General features: G+C 34.7%; 1 protein-coding gene across 1 annotated transcript in view; it reads right to left on the bottom strand.

Annotated features, from left to right (window-relative positions):
- Nucleotides 1-336: 336 nt before the first annotated feature.
- Nucleotides 337-12,418, bottom strand: part of TBCA (tubulin folding cofactor A) — a 73,541-nt gene continuing 61,459 nt past the window's right edge. Inside the window, exons 3-4 of the mRNA XM_082724827.1 lie at nucleotides 2,920-3,006; nucleotides 337-590 (exon numbers count right to left, since the gene is read on the bottom strand). Of these exons, the coding sequence (XP_082580953.1) occupies nucleotides 510-590; nucleotides 2,920-3,006 (168 nt within the window). The 3' untranslated portion in view covers nucleotides 337-509. The remainder of the gene's footprint in view (nucleotides 591-2,919; nucleotides 3,007-12,418) is intronic.

Here is a 12,418-nt window from a genome sequence, read left to right as displayed (position 1 = left end):
TCTATCTTTCTGGAAAGAGATTTAAATGTTTCCATTAGTTAACAGTGATGGAAATGTTAGACTTTCACTGTAAAGGGATAAGTATGTGAGGCTTTAGGCACAGACATGTTCTTCCTTTCTTTTGAGGGAGTTGTACCCTATTCAGAATAAACTGTTCAAAATTTGGATGTTTATCTAAAAATAAAGGTATCCTATTTTTAACTCAATCCACACTTATGAAGCAAAATACCTAGACTTCAAAGAGAACCTAACAGATTTTAATTCTCTGTCAAAAATGTCTATGATTTCATGATAAAAGGTTAATTAAAAATATTTTGTAAAGTATGAAATAAACAATTTTAGACGAACTCATTTATTTGACACGTTAAATTAGGCAAAGAAAAATATATGCAACTGCATAAAAACAATCACATTCTCATACTATTTGAACATACAGCAGTGGTCAAAAATAATGAATTGTGGAATGGATCCCAGGATTTAATGCAAAAAACATCCTGTACAGAAAAACTTCAGGCTTCTAACTTCACTGAATCCAATACTAAACGTGCTTCCTTATATTCCTCAGTTTCTTCCAAGTCTTTTTCACCCTCCTGAAATGAAATATAATAAAATGAGATTTATCCTTTTCAAACTTCAGTGCTATTATTTACTTAATATTACAAACCATCAATATAAAGGCTCAAAAAATTAACACAAAAAGGATTCCAAAACTCATCTAAATATTGTATAATTTCACAGATTTCCCATAGTTTTGTTTTTTATTGGTAAGAGAAGTAACAGGTTTTGTTGTTTCACTGTACAGCATCCTCACAAAGTAAGTGATAAACAGGGTCACCTAAAGCTATTAGCATTAAATACATACATGAAAACCTCAGAAAAATAAAAAAAAAAGTATTCTCATTTTGTCAACATGTCATCATACAAAAAGGATTAATATCAATGGACTAAAAACAAAAAAATGATGCTTTTCTAAAGTGTCACATATATGATAATATTCAGATGACAATAATCCTTGAACTACCCACAATGACAAAGAAGGGTAGTGGTGTCACACCAGAGATAAGTATAATCTTTGAATTAGAAAACCAAACTGTCTGCTTATTAATGAGTATTATGCATTTTACTACAAGGAAACAAAATGCTAACATCTTTTATTTTTGATATCCAAAGACTGAGTTTTTCCTTGATACTTTATACATAAAACTCCTACTAAAATATTATGTGAAGAGATAAATGAAACAGTATCATCTAAGTTATTCTGCATATGAACTTTTGTTTGACTTTTACTTAAATAAGTAAAGCTATAACCAGTTATTTGTGTTGGGTCAATAAAAGCTGAAGATGTACAAACAGTTACAGAGCAGAGAGAATAAAGTATGTGTGTTTTTTCTTCTTCTTTTTCTTTTTTTTTTTTTTTTTAAGATTTATTTATTTATTTGACAGAGAGAGAGAGAGACAGTGAGAGAGGGAACACAAGCTAGGGGAGTAGAAGAGAGAGAAAAAGGCTTCCCGCAGAGCAGGAAGCCCAATGCAGGGCTTGATCCCAGGACCCTGGGACCACTACCCAAGCCGAAGGCAAACGTTTAATGGACTGAGCCACCTAGGTGTCCCTGTGTGATCCTTTAATAGGAAAATTTAAAGCAAAAGGAGAATTTGCTTAACTCAGACTACAGGCAAAAATTTCTTAAAACCTCTATATTACACCTAAACATGTCTCTGTTCTCTGTTACTAACTATAAGCTCTTTGAGGGTAGAAATATTGTTGACTACATCCATACACACAAGTATATCATTCAAAGACAGAATTATTCTTTTCAAGCAATTTCTATTACTTTTTCAGCTACTAGATTCATGAAAGAAAAAAGCATTTAAGTTGTCAGGAAATAAAAATGGTGCTTCTGTCTCAGTATTTTAATATAGTAATTATTTCCTGCTTTCATCTACCTTTTATTTCAAAACCACAGTTTTATTTTTGGCTGTTAAGGAAAGTTACCCTGACTTTGAAAGGTTCCTATAGATAAAAACGGAGTTCTGTGACAAAATTGAAGTAAAATGTGAACATATCTCTGTTTTTTTTCTTACAGATTTAGTCCTAATATAATTTTGGTGGGAAAACAAATGTCATTCTTTTTCAAAGAATACATGTAATCATCCTGAGAAAGCCTCACAAGATTTTTGTTATAGAAGGCATAACTATGAATCACGAGACAGCTAGTAGCTAGTTAATATTAGCTCAAGAAACAGAAACACAAAATGAGTTTAGTAAAGGAAATATCAGAATTCATCAAATTTATCATCAAACAGTGAAAACAACTGGCTTGAAATATAGTATCATGCAGTTATCTCAGTTAAGAAACAGGAGAACTTTTAATTGTTTTTAGAATCTTTTATAAAATGATTCTGCCACTGTATCACAAGGCACTTAACACTAGCAAGGATGGTAACAGTGTTATCCTGCTCCAAGTTAAAAGGAAAGCACTGTCTATATTACAAGGTGTTTTTTCCTCTCAAACTGATCTGGGCCCTTTTTGTAAGGGCCCAGATCCATTTGAAGCATCTGGATCTTCTGAAATTTTAAATAGTCTACTTATCTTTAATGTGCCAAAAAAAAGATCTTTATGTATGAATACTAAATATTTCAAGATACTGCTGGACAATGTTAGTGCTCTAAATATCTACCATAATAACTCAAATATATTTAAATAAACAGAATAAACATGTTGGTTATAGTACTTCTACTGGAGGCTAATTAAAATACAATTTAATCTCTACTAATTATTTTAAAATATACTGGCACACAGGGCAAGTGAACAAAATATGTCCTGAACTAGTTTACAGCATTGAATACTTAAGATTTTGGCCTTCCATGTATTACACTGAAAGAATGTTTAAACAGAACACAGAGAAGAATTTACTTACTAATAACTGCAGAAGATCGGTATATGCTGCTTCCAACCTGCGCTGGCAGTCTGGGATCATCATCCGGGACTCTTGCAGGATCTCTGCCTATAATGAAAATCTCTGTGAGATAAGCAGAGATAGTAGAACTTACGTGTTTAGCTCACAGTTCTGTAACTATCTAAAACAGGTCAGAAGAATCAGGAAAAAATTATAGGTATGTTAAATAGTTTTATATTTTTTAAAAAATAGCTCAATATTTTAAATTATGATTAGAAGTTAGAAAGAATGACTATCATACTGTAAAATATTCAAAGTACAAGTTTTAAATCATTTGGTAATCACCTTTTCATGCTAAGTGAAAATTAACTGGAAAAGCTTTTCATAGAGCATTTATTTAAAAAGGCTATTTAAAATAAACTATTTTTCCTGCTGTCACAAAGCACCTTTATCCAAAATGGGATCAGCTGGTTATATAAATATCTCCTGCATCTTCTGAGTAATAAAGAAAAACAGTGTTCAGATAATATCACATGGAGATAATTACTGCATGAAAAAAGTTATTGAGTTATTGATCACATCGTGTGCACACTGCAGGAGGTTCTTACTGAAAGACAGAGGTAAAGAAAAAGGAAAAGCAAAGACCAGCAGGTTCATATTTTTGATGCTTATCATGCATAAAAAGTTATTACTTATCCTTGTGCTTCATTTTAGGAGAGAGATTATTCTCCCCATGCACTTTGAGCCAAATTACCAACCTGGCACCCCTCTGAATCTAACTTCTGCCTATTCCTCCTGAAGACAGACACAACAGAATTAAACCCAAGAATATTTATTCTGGAGGGTATTTCTGGATATAAAGTATATCATTCAAAGCTGAACTATAAAATATCAGATCATAAAAGAAAAAAATCAAAGCAATCACTGAGAAACCAATCAGTAGGAAGGTAAATAAATTAGTGTCAGATGTTCCTCAAAGACGTCTTTTTCCTAAGATGGCAAGAAGCTTTATCTCCTTAAACTATTCTCAGAGACACAAAAATCATTTAAACATTTATCTACAAAAAATAATGTTTGGGCAACTACCTTTGGTTAAAAGGGTACAAATTCCAAACTTTTACTAATTTTACTAATAAGCTTTATTAGCTAGCTCATATAAAAATAAAAAGGAAAGACGTAACAGTGGTAATCATACTACATTTTATTTTTATTATTATTATTATTGTTGTTATTTTTAAAGATTTTATTTATTTATTTGACAGAAATCACAAGTAGGCAGAAAGGCAGGCAGAGAGAGAGGAGAAAGGAGGCCTGCTGAGCAGAGAGCCCGATGCGGGGCTCGATCCCAGGACCCTAGGATCATGACCAGGCCGAAGGCAGAGGCTTTAACTGAGCCACCCAGGCACCCCAATCATACATTTTAATAGAAACTTTAGTAAGTCCCGGTATCTTCTCCCTTTCCCTAATAGTTTTGTCATAACAGGCACTATAAACAAAAATCAGAATCATAATAAACAAGGATGCTCTCTATCCACATCTGTTTTCTCAGGTGAAAACCTATTGTTTAACTTCTTTTACTAACAAGACGCTGGCTGAAAACTCAAGACACAGGATCATGACTTTACTTCACTGCTAATCATACTATACCTAGATATTTAATCACTGTGACTAAATTATTTTTATGTATCTGGTTAGTATGAATATGTGTGAAAAAATCACTGATAGACATTTCACTGGATACCTGATTCATATCCAGTGAAATGTGGTCCATTTGGACCACCCTTGAGAGTAACTTAAAGGGATTAAATAAGATGAAATGAATAGAGAGTAAGATCAAAAGCGTAAGTCAAAATGGATACTTCGAGAAAGTTTTTTTAAAGTTTTAGTACTGTCAATGAAATGAACTTTATAATTCTTTCATTATTATTCTATTATTATGGAGCAAGAATCCTCATTTAATCTATCAAAACAGGACTATGATGTAAATAGGGTCAAAGATCAGTCTCTCCCACGTACCATCCCCAATTCATTCAATAAGCTTACTATAGATTTATAGGATGCCCGGTACAGGGGATGCAAAGATGAGTAAAAGGGCAGTTTTTGTCCTCCATTCCAGTATAGGAGCATGAATATGAAAATAAACACTTCATAGCTTCAAGACGACTGTGCCACTGGAAGCCAAAGGCATATAGTACAATCCTGGCTATGATGTGGAATACATAAACCACAGCTCTATCAAGGCCATAAACCGTATACTTTACCTCATAACAATGAATTACAAGTGCTAGAAATAATTTTAAAAAACCATATAGAAGGTGTGATTATATAGTAAAGAAACCCCTCAAAATACCTGAACTAAAGTAAATGAGTATTATCTTTCAAAGTGTTCTCCTTGGGAAGGAGTCACTCAGATGAATGGAGCCTCTCTTTAAAATATCTGAATAGGGTGGTTCAGTCGTTAGGCATCTGCCTTAGGCTCAGGGTCCTGGGAACAAGCCCCACATTCTGCTCCCTGCTCAGCAGAAAGCCTGCTTCCCCTTCTCCCACTCCCCCTGCTTGTGTTCTCTCTCTCGCTATCTCTCTCTCATCAAACAAATAAATTCTTAAATAAAAGAAAATATCTCAATAAACTCTCAGTTTATTATAATGCTGACTATGACAAGACTGAGTTTAAGTCAGGATCTTGGCACAGATTGGGAGGTACAAGGAACCTTAGGTAAACACAGCAGGATGTGGTTCTACTCATGTGTTACTGTTCTTAAAACAAGTTAGGATATTTTGGGGGGAAAGTTATTCAGGTAAAATGGAAGTCTGGGAAGGCTTATTAGCAAGCTCAAACTAGAACAATAAATAAATTACTAAACTAAAATCTGATCAATTATCTTTATATTCAAATGTATCTAAGTTGGAAGGGAAAAGCCCTAATTGGCAGATTTTCATTTTTTCAGAAAGAGGAGCTCTGTGAAATAATCTGGGCAATGTTAAGTTGTTCTGCTATTGCTCAATTGAGATATGATTTCTAACTTCTTTAATGATCCATTCACCCAGGGCTGGCTATAAATCCATAGGCACTCTAATATTGGATATCGGCTACCTCTGGAACCAATGGTAACAGCATTAGCTTGACAAACTGAGCTTTAGAGTTTTTCAGAGATTACTGTAATAATGGTTAAGTCTGCTTTCATACAAAGGTCAAATGGTTAATATACTAATAAGCAGGTTAAAAATCCAACTGAAGAAAGGGAGAGACAGAGGGAAAATGGTAACTATGTAAGACGATGGATATGTCAAGTAGCTTGGTTATGGTCAATATTCACATATACATTCATCAAATCATACAATTTGATAACTTAAATATATACAATTTTAGACTGTCAACTGTATCTCAGTAAAGCAAGGGAAAAAAGATATGAGGATACTCTGACTGAGAAAGAAATGAAGAATCATAGAGTCAGAAGGGACCTAAGTGGTCATCTACTACAGGCTCTTCAATTTATAAACAAGAAAGCTGAGTCTCGGAGTGACTAGCTAGTTGATAGGATCTGAGTTATAACCCATGACTCTGATTTCAACTCTAGCATATGAGTGATAGTGTAGCCAGACTCTAAGAAGGCTTCCAATGATCCCGTTCTTGCATAGTCACCTCCCACACTACATTTGGGTTGCACCTGTGACCAAGAGAATGTGGCTGAAGTGGCTTTCTAGAACTTTAGACCTGAGGCTAAGTCTTTAGAAGGCTTTTTGTTTCCACATGGGCCTCTTGAAATGCTTACGTTATGGGAATGCTTCTCTCAGGACCTGGATGTCATGCTGTGAGAACCTCTGAAGGATGGAAAGAAGGAATATAGAAAGATAAGAAGGAAGGAAGGAAGAAAAGAAGAAAGGAAGGAAGGAATTTGACTTGTGTTTTGTGGTTATTGCTGAATGACTAAGGTTATTGCTCAATGATTAAAAAGTAGTCTGGGCCCCTAAACCCTAAGATGTCAATAATTACTTTAAGTATAAATGGTTTAAATCCACTTTCTTTCTTTCTTTCTTTTTTTTTTTTTGTTTAAATCCACTTCTAAGAGATTCATAGACTGGACCCAACTATATGCTGCTTACAAGAAAACCACTTTGAACAAAATGAAACAGTTGAAAATAAAAGGATGAAAAAAGATGTATTATGCAAACATTTAAACGAAAGAGTGACTATATTAATACTGGACAGACTTCAGAGCAAAAAAATAAATAAATTAGAGACCAAGAGGAATGTTACATTGATCATAATACAATGATCAATTCACCAAGAAAAAAACATGGTGATCCCTAAATGTGGATGTACTACATAAGAGAACTTCAAAATATATAACATAAAAACAGATTAAATTGAAAGGAGAGAGATAAAACTACACATATAGCTGGGGATTTCAATACTTTACTCAGTGCAAGTGGCAGAAGTATCAGACCAAAAAAGTCAGCAAAGTTATAAAAGGACTGAATAATGCCATCAACCAATAAGATCTAATTGACATTTATAGGACACTCTGCCTAAGAAAGGAAAAGAAATACTTTTTAAGCACCTATGAAACCTTCCTTACAGAGGCACCTGGGTGGGTCAGTTAGTTAAGCTTCTGACTCTTGGTTTCAGCTCAGGTCATGACCTCATGGGCTGTGGGACTGAGCCCTGTGTTAGGCTCCATACTCAGTGCAAAGTATGCTTGAAAGATTCTCTCTCTGCCCCTCCCCCATGCATACTCTCTCAAATAAATAAATCTTAAAAAAAAAAAAAAGAAAGAAACATTGATTACAGTATACCATAGTCTGGGTCAAATAACTACAACAAAACAAAAATCTCAACAAATTTAAATATTAAATAAAAGAACTGAAGTAATACCTAGTGCATGTACGACTATTAAAAAAAAGTAGATATCGTAACAAAAATATAGCAGGAAAATCTTCAAATCACTTAGAAATTAAACATACTTGTAAATAACCCATGAATCAACAAGGAAGTCTCAAAACAAGAAGAGAAATACAGAGATAAATGAGAATTAAAGTATAGCATGTCAAATGTTAAAGGATTCAGTTAAAGCAGTGCTGAGAGGGAAATTTATAGCAGTAAATGTTTATGTTAGGAAAGAACAAAGACCTCAATTTAAAAATCTAAGTTCTGGGGCACCTGGGTGGCTCAGTCAATAAGTTTCTTGTCTTCAGCTCAAGTGATGATCCTAGAGTCCTGGGATCAAGCCCTGCATCTGGCTCTCTGCTCAGTGGGAAGCCTGTTTCTCCCTTTCCTACTCCCCCTGCTTGTGTTCCCTCTCTCACTGTTTCTCTGTCAAATAAATAAAATCCTTTAAAAAACCCAAAAAGTTCTTATTTCAGAAACTGAGAAAAAGAAGAGCAAATAAACCCAAAACAAGCAGAAGGGAATAATAAAAATAAGATTAGAAATGAATAAAAAATTTTAGAATAAAAATACCCATGAAACAAAGAGTTGAGTTTTTAAAAAACTAATAAATTACTAGTAACACTGAAGTCAGAAGGCACAAATCACTAAATCACAGTAACAAAAAAAGATCTTATCTTTACAGATCTTGCAAGCATTAAAGGAAAACAACAGAAACTTGAGTTAAGATGGTGAAGCAGTAGGGGGAGTCTGGGCTTGAACACAGCTTCACCCCCTGATCACTGCTAGATCAACATCAAATAATTTTGAATACCTAGGAAATCGATCTGACGATTAAAAGAACAATGTGCATAATTAGAGGGAGAGAATGTGGCAGGCTTATTTTAACAAACAAATCAAAGCACACTTAAAGGTCCAAGCACTCCCCACCACAAACAAGGAGGAACCCTGCAAAGGACTGACCTTGGGAAAAGCAGCCAAAACACCACAGCAGACTGTGCAGAGCATACACCAGAGATACTCCCTGAAGCACCAGGCCCTAGACAGTGTAGGACTCCTTCTTAATATACTATTACTCTCAAAAGCAGGAAAATAACAAGCTTTCATAACATGCAAAAGCAGAAACCTAGACAAAATGACAAGATGAAGGAAATTTCTGGAAAAGAAAGATCAAGAAGAAACCATGGCCGGGGATTTACTCCAAACAGATATAAGCAATATATACGAACAAGAATTCAGAACAAGACTCATAAGAATCATAAGCATCATAAGAATCATAAGAATCATAAGAATAGGGGCACCTGGGTGGCTCAGTGGGTTAAAGCCTCTGCCTTCGGCTCAGGTCATGATCCCAAGGTTCTGGGATCGAGCCCCACATCAGGCTCTCTGCTTAGCAGGGAGCCGGCTTCCTCCTCTCTCTCTCTCTCTTCCTGCCTCTCTGCCTATTTGTGATCTGTCTGTCAAATAAATAAATAAATATTAAAAAAAAAAAAAGAATAATAAGAATATTATGGGGTTGAAAAAAGCATAGGAAACACCACAGAAACCGTTGCTGCAGAGATAAAAGAGACAAAAAACGGTTAGGCCAAAATAAAAAATACTTTCCTGAGATGCAAAATAGACTGGATGCAATCACAAAGAGGATGGAAGAATCAGAGGAACAAAAAGGTGATACAGAAGACAAAATTTTGGAAAACAAAGAAGACAGAAAACTAGTAGATCACAAAGAGACTTAGGGAGCCCAGTGATTCCACAAAGCACAATAATATCCATATCATAAGAATCCCAGAAGAGGAAGAGTGGGAAAAAAAGAGCAGATTTATTTGAACAAATTATAGCTGAAAATTTCCCTAATAAGTGGAAGGAAATGGATATTCAAGTCCAAAGGCACAAAGAACTCCCCTCACAATCAATAAAAACAAGTCAACACCAAGACATATCATAGTGAAACCTGCAAAATACAAAGAGAGAATTCGACAGCAGCTAGGGATAAAAGGTCTTTAAGGTACAAGAGTAGACATAAGGGTAGCAGCAGATCTGTCCACAAAATTTGGCAGGCCAGAAGACAGTGGCATGATACAGTCAATGTGCTGAATAGGAAATGTATGCAGCCAAACATACTTTATCCAGCAAGGCTGTCATTCAGAATAGGAGAGTTAAAGGGTTTCCAAAACAAGCAAAAACTAAAGGAGTTTATGAACACTAAACTAGCACCACAAGAAATATTAAAGCAGACCTTTGAGCAGGAAAGAGGAACCACAATCAACAAAGACTGGAAAGGAAAAGAGACAATCTACAGGAATAGCAACTTTACAGGTAATACAATGGCACTAAATTTGTATCTCTCACCAGTTACTTTGAATGTAAATGGCCTAAATGCTCTAATCAAAACACACAGGGCATCAGAATGGATTAAAAGAACCAAGACCCATCAATATGCTGTTTACAAGAGACTCACTGTAGACCTAAAGACACCTCCAGATTGAACGTGAGGGGGAGGAGGACCATCTATCATGCTATTGGATGTCAAAAGAAAGCAGGAGTAGTCATATTTATATCAGACTAACTAGATTTTAAATGAAAGAGTGTACTAAGAGATGAAGAAGGGCACTATATCATAATAAAGGGGTCTATTCAACAAGATCTAAAAATTCTAAATATTTATGCCCTAACCTGGGAGCAGCCAAATACATAAATCAGTTAATAAAAAAACTTAAAGAAACTCATTGATAATAACACATTAAGAGTAGGGGACTTTAACCCCCACTCACAGTAAGGGACTGATTATCTAAGCAGAAGATCAACAAGGAAACAATGGCTCTGAATCATACACTGAACCAGATGGACTTAACAGATATATTCAGAACATTTCATCCTAAGGCAGCAGAAAACACATTCTTTTTTAGTGCACATGGCACACTCTCCAGGATAGGTCACATATTGGATCACAAATAAGGCCTCAACGAATAGAGAAAGAGAGCATACTATGTATATTTTCAGACCATAATGCTATTAAAATGAAGTCAACCACAAGAAAAAATAAGGGAAGACTGCACGTAGGTTAAAGAACATCCTACTAAAGAATGAATGGGCTAACCAGGAAATTAAAGAAGAAATTAAAAAAAAATACAGAGAAGCAAATGAAAATGAAAATAAATTGAAAGTCTAAAACCTTTGGAACACAGCAAAGGCAGACATTAAGAGGGAAGTATACAGCCAAACACAGGCCTTCCTCAAGAAGAATAGTTTCAAATACATGACCTAACCTTACACCTAGAGCAGCTGGAGAAAGATCAGCAAATAAAGCCTAAAGAAATAAATGAAATAGAAACCAGAAGAACAGTAGAACTGACCAACAAAACTAGGAGCTGATCTTTGAAAGAATTAGTAAGAATGATAAACCCCTGGCCAGACTTATCAAAAAGAAAAAAGGACCCCCCCCCCAAAAAAAAATCATGAATGAAAGAGGAGAGATCAAAACCAACACTGAAGGAATACAAGGAATTAAAAGAACATATTATGAGTAACTATATGCCAAAAAATCGGGCAATCTAGAAAAAATGGATGCATTCCTAGAGATGCATGAACTACCAAAAAAGAAGCAGGAAGAAAGAGAAAACCTGAGCAGACCCATAACCAGCAAGGATATTGAAGCAGTAATCAAAACTCTCCCAACAAACAAGAGTCCAGGGTCAGATGGCTTCCCAGTGGAATTCTACCAAACATTTAAATTAGAATTAATATCTAGTCTTCTGAAACTATTCCAAAAAAATAGAAATGGAAGGAATACTTCAAAACTCATTCTATAAAGGCAGTATCACCTTGATTCCAAAATCAGAGTCCCCACCAAAAAGGAAAGTTACACACCAATATCCTTGATGAACATGGATTCAAAAATTTCCAACGAAATACTAGCAAATTGTAAGGAAAAAAAAACACCACTAAAAAGTCTATAATACTTTTCATAATGCTCATGGATTTGCCACTTAGAAGAAATGAACCAATTCCTTCAAAACTACAAAGCACCAAAACTCAAATGATAACCTGGGTAGTTCTACAATCATGAAAGGAATTGAATTGTGATTAAAAAGATCATAAAACAGAACTCTCCAAGCCTCAATAGTTCCACTGGACAATTTTATCAAATATTTAAGGAATGGAAACTAATTTCACACAAATCCTTTAAGAAAGAGAAGAGGGAACATTTTTCCAATTAATTTTATGAGAGGAGCATTAACCTGATACCAGAACCAGACAGACAGTATAAAAAAAGAAAACTGCAGACCATAAAATTAGATGCAAAAATCCTCAACAAGGTATTAGTAAATTGACTCCAGCAACATACGAAAAGAATTACACACCACAATCAAGATTAAGCAGGTATAATATAAGACTGGTTCAACATTTAAAAATCAGTTCGTATAATCCCACAATATTAGTAGGCCAAAGAAGAAAATTTATATGGTCTTATCAAATGAGACAGGAAAAAAGCATGTAACAAAACCCAAAATACCCATTCATGACAAAAACACTCAGCAACCGAGGAATAAAGAACTTCCTCAACTTGAGAAACACTATTTACCAAAATGTACAGCTAACATTATACTTAATGGTAGATGACTGAATGCTATC

This window comes from Mustela nivalis (assembly GCF_964662115.1).
Source record: "Mustela nivalis genome assembly, chromosome: 3".
In the NCBI taxonomy this organism is placed as follows: domain Eukaryota; kingdom Metazoa; phylum Chordata; class Mammalia; order Carnivora; family Mustelidae; genus Mustela; species Mustela nivalis.
Note: the sequence above shows the minus strand (reverse complement) of the source record. Positions and strands in the feature narration are given on the sequence as shown.